Source organism: Carassius gibelio, chromosome A25 (genome assembly GCF_023724105.1).
Source record: "Carassius gibelio isolate Cgi1373 ecotype wild population from Czech Republic chromosome A25, carGib1.2-hapl.c, whole genome shotgun sequence".
NCBI classification, from domain to species: Eukaryota; Metazoa; Chordata; class Actinopteri; order Cypriniformes; family Cyprinidae; genus Carassius; species Carassius gibelio.
In genome coordinates this window covers 14,122,963-14,137,485 of record NC_068395.1, presented here as the reverse complement: position 1 = coordinate 14,137,485, position 14,523 = coordinate 14,122,963, and the positions used below count along the sequence as shown (strand labels likewise).

At 37.4% G+C, this 14,523-nt stretch overlaps 1 protein-coding gene across 1 annotated transcript in view; it reads right to left on the bottom strand.

Moving 5' to 3' along the window:
• Positions 1 to 9,773, bottom strand: part of LOC127946721 (N-acetyl-beta-glucosaminyl-glycoprotein 4-beta-N-acetylgalactosaminyltransferase 1-like) — a 174,007-nt gene extending 164,234 nt beyond the window's left edge. The window contains exon 1 of the mRNA XM_052543449.1: positions 7,982 to 9,773. Coding sequence (XP_052399409.1) covers positions 7,982 to 8,123 — 142 coding nt within the window. The 5' untranslated portion in view covers positions 8,124 to 9,773. The remainder of the gene's footprint in view (positions 1 to 7,981) is intronic.
• Between the last annotated feature and the right edge of the window lie 4,750 nt (positions 9,774 to 14,523).

Genomic DNA, 14,523 nt, shown 5'->3' with positions numbered 1-14,523 from the left:
TGAATACAAAGAAACAACAAGTTGACACGAAATTAAGCAGAAAGAACTTATTCTTTTTCTTATTTATATTTATATATATATATAAGATATCCATTTATATATATATATATATATATATATATATATATATATATATATATATATATATAGCATAGCATAGTTCTATCAACAAGACATTATGACCTCCCAAAAAATAGTAAAATGACATTTAATTCAGAAAGTAAACCGTTACAAACATGTCGCATTTCATAAAAGGAATGCATTAAAATCATTCTTATTCATATTGATCAATTACATTTTAATGCATTTTTAGACCACAAGTATAAATGTGTCATTTGGCACATGGACTGACTAGTCATTTTCACTGGCAACTTGTTCCTGCTCTGTTTGTAACCATATCTTTGCTTGTTACTGCTATGACAAAGCACATACTGGAATAACTCACTGCTGAGTGTGACTGACTGATCCCATCACTTCCTTTTCTTGTCATCTCTTGCCAACGTGTGTGTAAAGAGCAAACTGTTAAGGTGACCTTTGCACACACAACCACAATATAAGCCCACTCAGGCAGCTTCAGGCCTTTGATGATCGACTGCTATCCAGCTTCACCAGATGGATCGCTTAAAGTAAAGTAACAACAACTTCAATGCGAAGCATCTCTCAGTCAGGACAATGAAATATGATACACTATAAAAAGGGGGGAAAATGCGTATGTGTCACTGATAAAGTTAAGTAAACCTTGTGGCTTTAATGCACTGTGACAAAATATTGGTTTTGTCCATAAAATGGTAGTCAATGAGGTGACAAGTCTTGTAGGCTTGTATAAGCTATAATCCAATGTTATTATCTTCTGTTTTTAACTAGGGGTTGCAACGACTAATCTACTAGTCAACTTCAATGCTCTGCCATGGACTAGAGATTAAGCTGGACGGCAACTAGTCACCAGTCCTATAGAGGGCGCAACAGGATAATAAATCTTTGAAGGACTTCCACAGTTACGCATTGCTTCCAAACAGTTAAAAGGACAAATTAATGTATACTCCGAAAGGTCCAAAAGACGTGTGGTTATATAACTGGATGCTTGAAATTGAACGGAAGAATGCATATTCTAAAAAGCTGATTTTACAGGTAAGTTAATCACTGTTCTAATCTAATGCAATGATTTCTCAAGAAAATAGCACAAAGGGCAACGCTGTTTAGCTTTGTTAACTAGATGTTAGGGCTGTGCAAAAAATTTCAATGCGATTTTCATGCGCATCTCGTAGATTTCCCTTACATTACATTACATTGCATTACAATGTGCTGCATGTGAGACATATTTTCATAGTAACAAAAGACCTTTAGGGTACCTTTTCAGTGTACATAAAATGACGCTTCAATTATACATCAACATAATTAACTCAGATTTTATGACCTTAACAGCCATCATGCTTTAGTACGTCCAGATTATGGTGGGAAATGGCTGCTTTCCATTCACACACACCCAGTCGTATCATATGACCTTTCCCAAAAGCCCTTTCTGTGCCTGTAACCTGCCAATCTCAATCCACTCCTTCTCAGTTCACTTGTGTGTATTTCTCACACCCTTTCATTCAGCATCCACAGGGGTCCAAACCGGACCGGGACCAGATCCCTTGGATTTCTAAACATAGCAACCTAAAGCAAAAATCTCATTTAAAAAGGCTTCCCTTAACACACACTGTTCTTCGGTCATTCCCCACTATGCAGTTCCTTCATTTTTCCAAACAGATATTTTACACATATTAGTTTAAGCACAATTACAACTTAAGTACTTTTTATGTTAAAGCTGAAGTCCATAAATTTTGCCTCTTAATCGACATCTCTGTTTGAAAACCTGCAATTGTAGCTATTTGTGTAATTATCTTCTTTGTGTGGGTTGTCCACCAGCATGGCTCCAGCACGGATGAACCTGATATGTGGCTGTCAGTCAGGCCATCCTTAAAAATATTCTTGTTTGCCGTATCCCGGCAGACCCTGTCAATTTAGGAGCGACTAAATTTTTTTTTTTTTTTTTGCTTTTAGTCCAACCGACTTGCCGATTGTAAATTTGCGTTAAGACCGACCAATTTTTTTTAAACTCTTTAAGCAACTAATACAAAAGCAATAAAATACTATTAATTATATTTAAGTATTGTAAATATATAAATTGCCTAGGCCTACATACAAATGAAGGCTATCTTCTATAATTAAAAAAACCCAGTGACGTCATCTAGGTTTACACGGATGTAACACTATGGCCTGTGCGTTCGCTTCGTCTCCTCATTCTCTGTCAGAGTCAACGGTTGGTAATGATGGCTTGGTAATGATGGCTGCGGCTGCAGTAAAAAAAATGTTCGCGGTCACTGTTAAAAGTCATACGGGTTCGGGCACCATAATACATCTAAAAAAAATTCATTAAAACAGCTCGACACCGCTTTAACTTGGCACGAAATTCTGGAAAAACTGTGCCCAGATCTTTTCCTATCCCTTCTCCTCTCTAGTCTAAAACCGTGACCGTGTCTGTCACTTTATATTCGAAAATCCATTGCATGAATCAAGCACAAATCAACCAACACAAGTTTCGAAGACGAAAATAGGAAATTGATTTTAACGACCTTCTCCCGGAGCGCGACCAGGTTTTTTTTGGGGGGGGTTTAACAGGCGTCAGACAGCAACTGCAGCTTCGGACAAACACGCATAACAGCAAATAATACTTCTGCACAATGTTTCTATTTTTACAACAGAAATGTGAATTCTGCCGGTATTCAGTCTCATACAGTTTCGGGCTTGAATCGCCTAAGGCTGTCAAAAAAGCGGAGAAACTAAATTCAATTTTTTTACTTAAATATGATCAAAATGAATAATTTCATTTAGGGTGAAGAAAAGCTTTTTGCTTCTCTTCTGAGGCCTCAAAATAGCACATCGAGCAAAATATTACTGCCTGTTTATTCAAAGCATTAAAATACATGACTGTGAAAAAACAACATAATATTTAAAATAATGTTTATGTACCAATTATTATTAATTAAGTTGCTTAAAGAACTATAAACAAAACAGCGTCATGTATGCAAGCATTGTTAAATAAATAAAAAAGGGCGGAAAACCAGTCACAAAGGATACATTTTTTTTTCATTTAAAACATGAGATGCATTGGGATGGGGAACAAAAACCCAACATAAAGTCTCGAGATATTTTTAGAAAATTAAATTAAATACATTAATTTTACATGTCTTTCTAAACATGCGGCTCTCTTGTGCGAGACTCGAGTCCAACGGTGTCCCTCTAGAAAATGCGCGAAATATGCGTTCTGTGTAAATGGCTTGGTTTCAGTTTTGATGTAAACAAGATATTCTCCACATTGATGTTCTCTCTCTTTTTTTTAAGTGGCTTCAACTGGATAGGCTAACATAACCTTATAATGCAATGCCACATACATCATCATAGCATCTCGTGCAGCCACTGATAAAGTTTACTTCGGACAGTGCGCGTACACAAGGTGAAAGATGAGACAGCAGATACTGCGTGTCGAGCTCATCTGCCTTTGAAAGTTGTGTAGACACAGCTGTGCGTGCGGCGAGATGGAATGGAACATGTACCGGGGCTCATAAGTCAGCTTCCTTAATGCTCACCTAAAATTTCAATGTGCATTTGAATGTGGATTTTTATTTTAAATTCGACGAATATTAGAAAAACGATTTTTTTTGACAGCCCAAGAAAATCCCCAATGCGATTTTTTGTTGTTGTTGAAATTTTATCGTAAACACAGACATGTTAAAGCCTGCAGTAAATGTTTTGCATTATGGCAGTCCACTCTGCTTATTGTTTTTCGAAAATGTTGCACTCCTGTTTGTCATTGTGCACGTAACTTTAGGGATTTATCTATATTTGGTGTTATTTGCCGTATAAAACTTTAGACGTGCAAAATTGATTTTACAATCGATTCAATGAACACTTGTCACTCAAATCAAACAAAGGTGATAAAACCCAAGAAAGCAAAGTAAACGGTCTCTCATTTATAGGTTGCATTCATATGTAGCGGTGGATGCAAGTAAAACGGTATAACAGTACCTCTTTTTTTTTCTCACCTGAAATTCATGCAATAAACATGTTTTTGACAAAGATTTTAATTTGTTTGTTGTCTATATAGCCTGCATCAAAATGAGGTTTGAAATGATGCGCCCGAAGGCACAGGTTGAAGACCCAGTCAGTGACGTCACAATATGCTAATTTGTTTAAATTCATACCCACGTCATCACCATCATAAAAATATACTTTTTTTTCTACATTGAAACTTGAAAAAAAAATAGACCGACCTACCGACCCTTTTTTTTATTATTACTGTTACTGCAAACCAAAATATTTTTAAGGATGGCCTCACCGCACCGGTGTGGATACAGCACTTTATATTCACAGATTCTACATCTTGAAAGTATGAGCCAAATAAGAGCTCTCACTGGAGAAAGTCATCTGAACAAGTAACATCTGCCACTTTTGTTTTGATCAACTGAACAAAACTAAATTTGGATAATTTTTTTACAAATAAATTTACGGACTGCAGCTTTAAAACAACTTTCCTGTATTCCAGTGTAATATGCGGACTAAGACAACTATTAGTAAGTCATTGGTAGGCTGATTTTCCTAAATAGCATAAACACTGCAGTGCTAACAAAACATGGCTTTGTTTGTTTGAGATTCCCGACCAGCCTGACTCAGCAACACCAACTCGTTTTTTGTTTTCTTTTTGAGACATTTTTGAGACATGAGCTAATTTGACAGTGTTGCATTCAAACCTCCACCAACGCCGTCTCTCACCATGTCACTGATCTGTCTGTGCGCGGTCTTGTGTTTTGGAGGAGGCGTGGCTTTGGAGAGTGATTATGCAGGGAGGGTGTGGTCTTATGCTTTCAAAGCTTGCTTGCTATCGCTAGGCTCTCCGAAAAATCACCTACCCTACATTTAATATAAAATAGCTGTGGATATAAATAAATTAATTCTTTTTGTTTCATTTTCTAAAAATGTGAAAATATTGGCGTTTCTTCATTACTCTCGCCGCAATTTAAATATTTAAAACAAATACTGTTTTCTCAGAAATGCTTTTTTATTTGGTCAATAAACTGATTCCTTTTCCTCAATTTCACAAACTGTTTGTCTTTTGTAATCCCTTAGCAATGTTGCCTTTGTAATTGTTTGAGCATTAATAAATAAAAAACAGAAATGAGAAAATGTAATTAAGCTTAATTAAAAATAAGAATAATGTTAGATACTGTACAATGACTATATCTGTATTATAAACAATGTTTAAAAACATTATTAACTTCCTAACCTCATGCAAGTCGAAATCCCACACTGAGCAATGGCTAACTTTAGCTTTTTATTTCCATCCTGTTAATTGTCTTGTCACCACGTAGATAGGTTATAATTAAAATGACATTTAAGTGCCTGAGCTTGACCAGAGCATATATTTGCAAGTCTAAATGATTTTATAGTAATACTTCTATAAATTACAACCCAAGTACATACACTAAACTTTTTTTACAGAGTTCTTAAGGTACTGCATAACAGGAATGATGCTCCTGCTACTTTGACACATTTATTCACACTAGGTTGCTTAAAAAGACCCTTGTTCATGGCAACCTATCACAGCTGGTGCATGTCTACATCGTAACCCAGCCCTACAGAGCCTGTAATTGGGAATAAGATGACCATTGTGAGTCCTCAGGCAAAAATAAAATCAGCCTACTTGTGCAAACATGCACAGCCAACATCTTTGATTAAAATGTCAGTAACTTCCCTCAGCGAGCCCCACAGACTTTTTAATTTCACCGTACATGGCTTGGTGCTGTGCCACGTTATTTTCCAGACATCTTCTTTGTGCTAATGCAGGATTTGTAAATCCTCGAGTGATTCCAGTGCTCTTCTCCTTGGCGTGAGGAGTGATTTGGTGACCACTCAAAGACTGGAGCAGCCAGACAGATCAGTTTGGGGCAGTAAGGGAGAGATGCCAAACCACACAGAGCTTTTAGCAGCTGTTAATGAGAAAGGGAATGCTCTTCTAGAGTTACCTACACAAAAGGCGGCGTTGTCAGATGGGCTTCTAGGGGTCCGACTCTGTGTCAGCCCACTAGTGCTTTTAATATAAGGTTTAACATGCTGTCACATTACCAGTAACCACATCACCATTACATTTAGCTGAAAGAGGTCTATTGTATATTGTCAATATTGTCATGATGTATAAAGTACAGCTCACACAGAAGTCAAACCAAGCAGTTGTTTGTGAACAAGTAAACCTGTTGTAAAATCAGCATGGGGAAATGTCTTGCCCTCAAGCGAAATTACAGAGCGCATGGATTCCTGTTGAAATCGCTTAATATCAGTTTTGACAATTCAGTGACCAACAGTAAATGTGACCGCACCTTTATTGTTAATATATACACCTGAAACTGACATTATTTTTATTTAAAATGTTGGTAAATTTGGCAGCTTTGACGAAAATATGAACTCATTCAAACCAAGCAGCTTTCTGTTGGTCAACTCAGTAAATTACAAAGACCAACTGAACCAGATGGGAAATCTTAATGGGAAAATGTTTGCCCTCAGATGAAATTTCCAATAATAGTCCTATTGAAAAAGACTGAATTTGGAGGCAAAGAATTGGTGAGCAATGGTAAATTTGACTGCACCATTATGACACCAGCTGATGTCATTTTATGTTACATTTTGGTAGATTTGGAAGCTTCATTGACAATTTGAACACTTTCGAACCAAGCAGCTTTCTTATGGAAAATACAGCAAATTTAGAAAACCAGCTGAACTCAATGCAAAATCTGTGAGGGGAAATCTTTCACACTCGTGCAAGATTCCCACGATCCCTCATTTAAATTACTGAAATTTGAATTCTAAATGTGACTAAATTATTCTTAATATGAGGCTGATGTCATTTTTATTTCTCAGTTAAATAAGTGCATCATTCAGTATTTCAAGTGCACTTCTTTTTGTTGGAATTTCCAGTGTGAACACACTACACTATGCCACAAAATGCCATAGCATAGTACATTACTAGGCTGAATAATGATGAATAGATTACCCAAAATTTCCGGGTAGTATTCCAACTACCCATGTAAAGTTTCTGGAAATTTAACGGAAATCTTCTGCCCCATTGCTAACTCAACATAATTTACTTCCAAAAATAAAAAAAGTCTCTTTTTGTGCAATTCTCCTTACATCCCTGATAGAAACAAAACGTTACACATTTCGCATAAATAAAGGAACAGCTGTGTTTGTGTGTGGGAAGAGTTGATCGCTGACGCACATTTCACTAACAAACAAGTCATGTTCTTTAACACAAGTCAAAAAGTTTGGGTTCTCTTTTGTTGTTTTTTTTTTTTCAAAATGTTTGCTGCCCACATGTTTGTAACAAAAATAAATTGACACTTCTACCAATAAAATGACGCAATGAGCGATTTTCATGAGTGTTTGTGTGTTTAAATCTGTTTTGCAGAGGTAAAATAGATCCTCACAAGCACATGGCTTCTGCGAACACTGCTAATTCACACTTAAATCATAGAGCCGAGAATCTAGTTTCTCTGAAGGTTCATCACAGCAGACTAGCTCTAATACTACTTATCTGCTTATGTTGTCCATATTTATATATAAATGCATGCTATAATTTTAGCACCCTTCTAATGAAACCAATAAAACGTCAACCTAATTTAATTCAAAATACAATATTACAGCTTTCTGTGCAAAACGACAATGCATTCAATCCTAATGCTACACTCCTAAAATGCCAATTTTCATCTGCCAGCAATGAAATGTTCCGGATGCTGATGTTGAGCACTGGGTGCCCTAGTTAATTAAAGTTAATAATGAAATTGATAATTCAGCAGTTCCTATTCATTTTGCTCTTATTCTGAACCTCAGCTCCATTTCTCCTCACCTCTCCAAAAATTACACAAGAATGTAAAACCCACACACAGCTTACCTTTACCGTAGTTGAAGTGGAGTTTGATGGATTTGCCCTGGTTGATGTGCAGGTACGTAAACCACACGGCGAAAGTAAGCAGCACCAGCAGCAGCAGAAGTCTGAACTGCTTTCGTATCTTCTTCACAGGGAATCGCAGCATTTTCGCAGCTGCAGCATCATCAGCAGCAAAAAAGAGTGTCAGCCGCTCCTCAGTCTGCCGCTTTAGAGAACGAGTCCTGATGTCACAATGTCATATTTGCAGCAGCATCAGGTTTGGTTTGTCACCACTAAACACCGAGAATCACAACCTCATATTCGCTACAGCAGCAGAATGAAAGTGTCAGCTGCTTCTCTGCTCACCGCGCTAAAAATTGTAGCGTCACAATGTCATTTTTCTCCAAACAGCAGCAGAATCAGTCATGTTTTGCTAGAAGTAATGTCACAAGGTCATATTTACAACATGCTTCTCGGTTCGGCACGTTTCACAAAAAGATGTTGCAAAGTCACATTACAGCAGCAGAAAAAAGTCAGCTGCTTCTCGCTTTAAAGACAATGCCATCTGACTGTTCTAACTATAGTTTACTTGAGTCTTATAGAAGCATCATTCATGATTTACAAGCCATGTCACTATTGGTGGCTTCAGATGGACTTCATTTAAGTCCCATTTAGCACAAACGTGTTTTAAAACAGGTAGAGATGAAGAATATTCCAGTTAACAATATGATTGTAGGCGGTGCAGGGAAAGAAAAGAGCAGCGGGCTGTTAATCTTGAGAAAGCCGCTCTGACAGCAGTCCAGCCACTTCAGACGGGATCATCCTCTGGATTTAAAGCTTTCGCTCAAATGACCAGTCTAACTTTTGAACACTACGTTTTTAGCATTTAATTAACAGGAAACAACACAATCAAACTGCAGAACCTCAAGTGTGATGCTGCATTTTAGATTAGCAAGAAACCACGTCATACCATAACATGTCTATATTATGCATTGTAAAAATGTTTACATAGTTGTTTTCATTTATTTGACTTAATTTTCTACTCATTTTCTATGAGTAATTCGCTTCGAAGTGGTCGAAAAAGTGCAATGAACGTATAACTGCAGGTTAGTAGTGACTTCAGCGCCACTTTGAATTTTAAGAAGCAATTATAGCGAGATGATTTTTTTACAGCATATCTATAGAGAATTAAACTGTAGTAATGTACAAAAAAAAATCTTAAATAAACATAAGACACTTTAGATTTAAGTTAATTAAATGTGTATTTGGAGTGGCTGCACTGATTCAGTATGCAACAGTAAATTTGAACATCACGCGCTGGTACATTATCACACTGCAATGGGGTAAAGAGCAATGCAATCAAATAAACGCTGATTTATCCTCAGATATTATGAAAACACTAATAACCGCGGGGGAAGAATCACATTGCTCTGGCGGTTTATAAAGCATGATGCGTTCATGCACCTGCTATCCATCAGAGTCCACGCGCAACTTAGTACCCGCTCTTTCAGAGATTTGAAATCGGACGTTTGAACCTAAACCGTTAACGGAAAACCCGTCCACATAAAGACAATAACAATGCTTTATTAGCTTCCGTGAGCTCCGGTACCGTTAGCTGTATCTGACATTTTGATCTCACTAGTACGATCTGCAAAACAAACGCTTTGTTTCACCGATGCGTCAGTGTCTGCGCGCGGATGATGTCACGCATTTAGTCTGATAAACTATTTAGCAACGAGTCTCATAAATCCCAAAAGCTCCGCTTCCAGTCCAGCGATGTGACCGACTCTCGATCCCCGCGTTCAACTGAGCATCCGTGACGCTGCCGCGGAGCGACGGTACGAATCCTACTGTGGGACCGGCTGAGCTAATGAATTATTAAATAGGCCGTGTTGACTTTACATTGAGCATCCGTGCGCTAGGTTAATTAATATTCATGAGCCAGGGATTATCAATAGAAAACCAGTCAGGCTTACTGGCCGAACGTCGCTGCTACGTAATTAATATTCATAAACTCGGCGTCACCATGGTAGGAATTGGATATTCGCTGCTGGGCAACCGAACTTGGGTGGAGCCGTTACTGGCATGAATAGCGTCATCGGCGGAGCTCCAGCGCGAGAGATTATTGGAAGAGCTCCGTGACGAAACCCATATAATAGCGTCTCATCGACCTTGTAGTTTTGGTGATTCCATCATTTGACAAACTAAAATCCCCATGTTTATGATTATTTAGGACATGAAATGCATTTTATTTATTAATTAATAAGTAATTTAAATGTAACAGACATTCACTGTGTGTGTGTGTGTGTGTATATAACCGTTTGAAACAAATATAATACTTAACTTTATATAAATATTTTTAAGTAACATTTAGAAATATATGCTTGCATTTAAATTAATTGTAATATTTGGCTTTTAATTATGGAATGTATTGTCCATTTTAAATAAATCATAAATTATTTATTTTATGGTATTTTCTATATTATTTAATTGTGTGTGTGTGTGTGTGTGTGTGTGTGTGTTTATATATATATATATATATATATATATATATATATATATATATGTATATATATGTATGTATGTATGTATGTATGTATGTATGTATGCATATGCATTTTAAATTGAATACTGAAATAAAAATAGTAAATTACAAATATTTAAATAAATATTTTTTATTTAGTATGATAATAAGCAGATTAATATAGAATAAATTAATAAAAATTTGTATTAGTTATATGATTATTTATTGTTCATTTGTTTCTGTTAAAGAAAATTTGTGGAACCACAAGCAAAATTCAAGAATTGATCTACAAGATAGGCTCTACTAGATTATTTGTACATGCAACATAATTTATTTGCTTTAAACATAGATATATATTATACACGTCGCTAATGAAAAGTCTGGGAAAGGTTTCCTTCAGATGGACGGCTGGATTTGTCATATTAATGTTAGGCTAATTTAACGTCTACAGCCTTTCACATTTTAATAGTGTGCATATTGCCTGACTTTGATCATTCACAGAATAAGCACAAGACTGCCCTGTTTCTAATATGCATGAAGCTATAAGCCTGTGCAGAGTTTATGGTGAAATATGAGTGGTTTCAGGCAGTTCTCTGAGCTGTCAGAAATTGCACAACGCATTACATTAATTTGTTTCCCAGTGTCTTTTTCATCCTCTTTGCCTGAGAGACACGATCATGTGCGGGGAGTTTGAGCACAACCGGTAGGTCCCGGGTTAATAAAACATCTATCTGTCATCATAGCTGTGATTATGATGTCGCAAGAACTCACAGATGTAAGAGAGAAAGACTAGCAAGACGCTTCAAAAGCCATGAGACTTTCTTCCCAAGAAACACAAAGAATGGCCTTTTCCCTTCCTGTTTGTATTCCTCTTCTCTTACCAGCGTGACATTAGAATAAGACGGCCACCCTCAACTGAACCGAAGTGGATTAAAATGAAGTCCTTTTCATATTGATCTAAACCTGAAACCATGCTGTTCCTGTAATAGCAGGTGTAAGATACTGTCCTTACTTTGCACGAGTTATTTTTTTTTTTCAATGCACCTTTAAGATTTGTTATTTGGAGAATTTAAGCATTGCATCACTTGCTCACCTGCGAATCCTCTGCAGTGAATGGGTGCCGTCAGAATGAGAGTCCAAATCGCTGATTAATAACATTAAAACAATCCACATAGAAATATCAAAGTACCTAGTGCCAGACAAGTGTGTGTCTGAATAGCAGTGCACCTTTTGCATAATAAAGACAAGTGTGGGGTCTCTGTGATTTATGGTCTCCGACGCCCAGAAGCTTTTAAGGCAGCACAGAAGAAAACGAAGCTGCTTGCATCCCTAGAAAAGAAAATGGCTTAAAGGTGGAATTCAGAGCAAAGATGCATTAAGGTTCAGTGAATTTTTTTTTTAAAATAATGTGGACTGAATTGTTAAAGCTTTTTGTTGTTGCCCTCCATTAAATAAAACATACAGAATGAAATATATATATATACATATTGCACCTTTTTTTAACATGTGTGATATTCCCGTCCAAAAGCACAAATAGGGCAAAACCTTCCTTAGCCATTAAGAAGCGCATCTGGCACCGAGGTGTCAGCAGCAGATCCTCGAGTCCTGTAAGATGTGAGGAGGGGCCTCCATGGATTGGACTTGTTTGTTCAGCAGATCCCACAGATGCTCGATTTGATTAAGATCTGAGGAATTTGGCGGCTAAGTCAACTCCTCAAACTCATTGTTGTGCTCCTCAAACCATTCCTGAACCATTTGTGCTTTGTGGCAGGGTGCATTATCCTGCTGAAACAGGCCACAGTCACCAGGGAATACTGTTTCCAAAAGCTGTACATAGTCTGCAACCATGCTTAGGAAGGTGGTATGTGTCAAAATAACATCCACATAGATGGCAGGACCCAAGGTTTCCCAGCAGAACTGCCTCAGCCAGCGTGTTTTCTTCCCATGTGTTCCCCACGATGTTCACGTGCCCACTGTTGGTGTTTTCGCCGGTGGACAGGGGTCAGCATGGGCACCCTGACTGGTCTGCAGCTGTGCAGCCCAATCCACACCAAACTTGGATGTATTCAGACATGTTTCCATCAGAACCAGCATTAACTTCTTGAGCAGTTTGAGCTACAGTAGCTTGTCTGTTGGATCAGACCACACAGCATATTCATTCGACAGTCATCTTATATATTTTGTGTATTTTTGGTTTCTGTAGCCAATTCAAGTTTTTATTGTGTTGTATGCATATGTCTCTGTGAGTAATTCTTCTGCCTTTGCTCTTCAGTTTCTTTGTTAGAGCTTATAAATCTTTCACTGCCTGCTGTAGTTAGAGGCATTCAGCACAGATTGTGTGTGTGTGTGTGTGTGTGCGCGCTCTTGTTTTTGTGACATATCAGGACACAACTCTGTATAATGACATGGGTATGACACAGGTATTACAAGGAGAAGGTGACTTATGAGGACATGTCCCATGTCCCAATTTTTCAAAACACTTAGAAATCATACAGAATGAGTTTTTTTTTTTTTTTGAGAAAGTAAAAATGCACAAAGTTTCCTGTGAGGGTTAGGGTTAGGTGTAGGGTTGGTGAACGGCGATAGAATACAGAGTTTGTACAGTATAAAAACCATTAAACGTGTGTGTGTGTGTTTTAACCTGTAAAACCTCACTTTTAATGCTCATGTTTCTTGAACAATTAATAAAAAATACATTTTGGTTAAAAAAACGAATCGGTTCAATCACGAATCTCATGAGTGAGTCACTGAATCATTTAAAGAACCGTTCTGTTCAAAGACGCCGATTCATTCAGGAACGAATCAGCACTGTTTTGTGTTGCTGAGGGCCATTCGCGCTTTGACCTCATTTCAAACTATTCTGTCAAAAAATAAGAAAGTAAGTGGCAATACTAATTAGAGTTAACAATCAATAAAAGACAGGAGAAATGCCAAGAAGAAAATTAGGCTACAATTTAAAAAAAGTAGAGAAATACGAAACGCCCTTAAACATATTTTAAAGAATGATTTTCTTGTCCAAAGTACTTTATTTCTAATATATAGCATTAGTCCTGACTAGCATTAAAAAATATAGAATTAATGTTTTTTTTTTTTTGACGATCAGCAAGGAAACATTCAAATGCAAATGGATCCAACAGGAGAGAGACGAGCATTAGACAAATGGCTCTAGATGTGACCACAGAGATTGACATACAATCTCATTTCTGTTCATCTACAGAAAGACTGAAGAAAAAAGAAAAAAGAAAAGTAGATCGAATAGAAAAAGAAAATAGAGAAGGCTATTAGATGCTTTTTTCATTAATCCCTCTACCAACTTTCTGAATCATGAAGAGTGTGTGCGTGCATGTTCATCTCCTGAACCCTTATATGAGTTGTGTGAGTGTGTGTGTGTGTGTGTGTGTGTGAGTGACTGAGATCAGCTCAAGCCCTAATCATCAGCTCCATTCACACACGCTCGGGAGAGTGGCGTGTGGATGCAATAAACCCAGATTTAGCTGGATTCAGAGCACGGAGGAGAATGTCAGACACACGTTTATATGTTCACGCAGCGTTGATGGAGGATAGACGTCACGTTCACCTGGACTGTACACGTCCGTCTCAGCTGTCAATGCAGCACCTGCCTCATTCCTTTTGATGTTAGAAAAGAAGAGCTCTTTCCAACACGGGTAACAAGCGATCAAAAGAGTAGGAACAGAACAGAAAAAGAGAGGAAGGAAACCTTTCAGTGAGGATTTTTGCGTCTTTAAAAACTAATTTTACCATTAAAACGGAGGACTTTAATCTTTATCAGTCCAAGGTTTGGGCTGTTTTGATTAGTAACTTAACATGTGATTTTTGTTGTAATATCTTAATATCATGATGGGTTTTTTTTTTCTTACAAACAGGTTTTCACTGCAGCAGAGGTGTTTGGACTCTCATTCTGACGGCACCCATTCACTGCAGAGGATCCACTGGTGAGCAAGTGTTGATAAATTTCTCTAAAATCTATTCCCATGAAGAAACAAACTCATCTACATCTTGGCCTGAGAGTGAGTAAATCTTC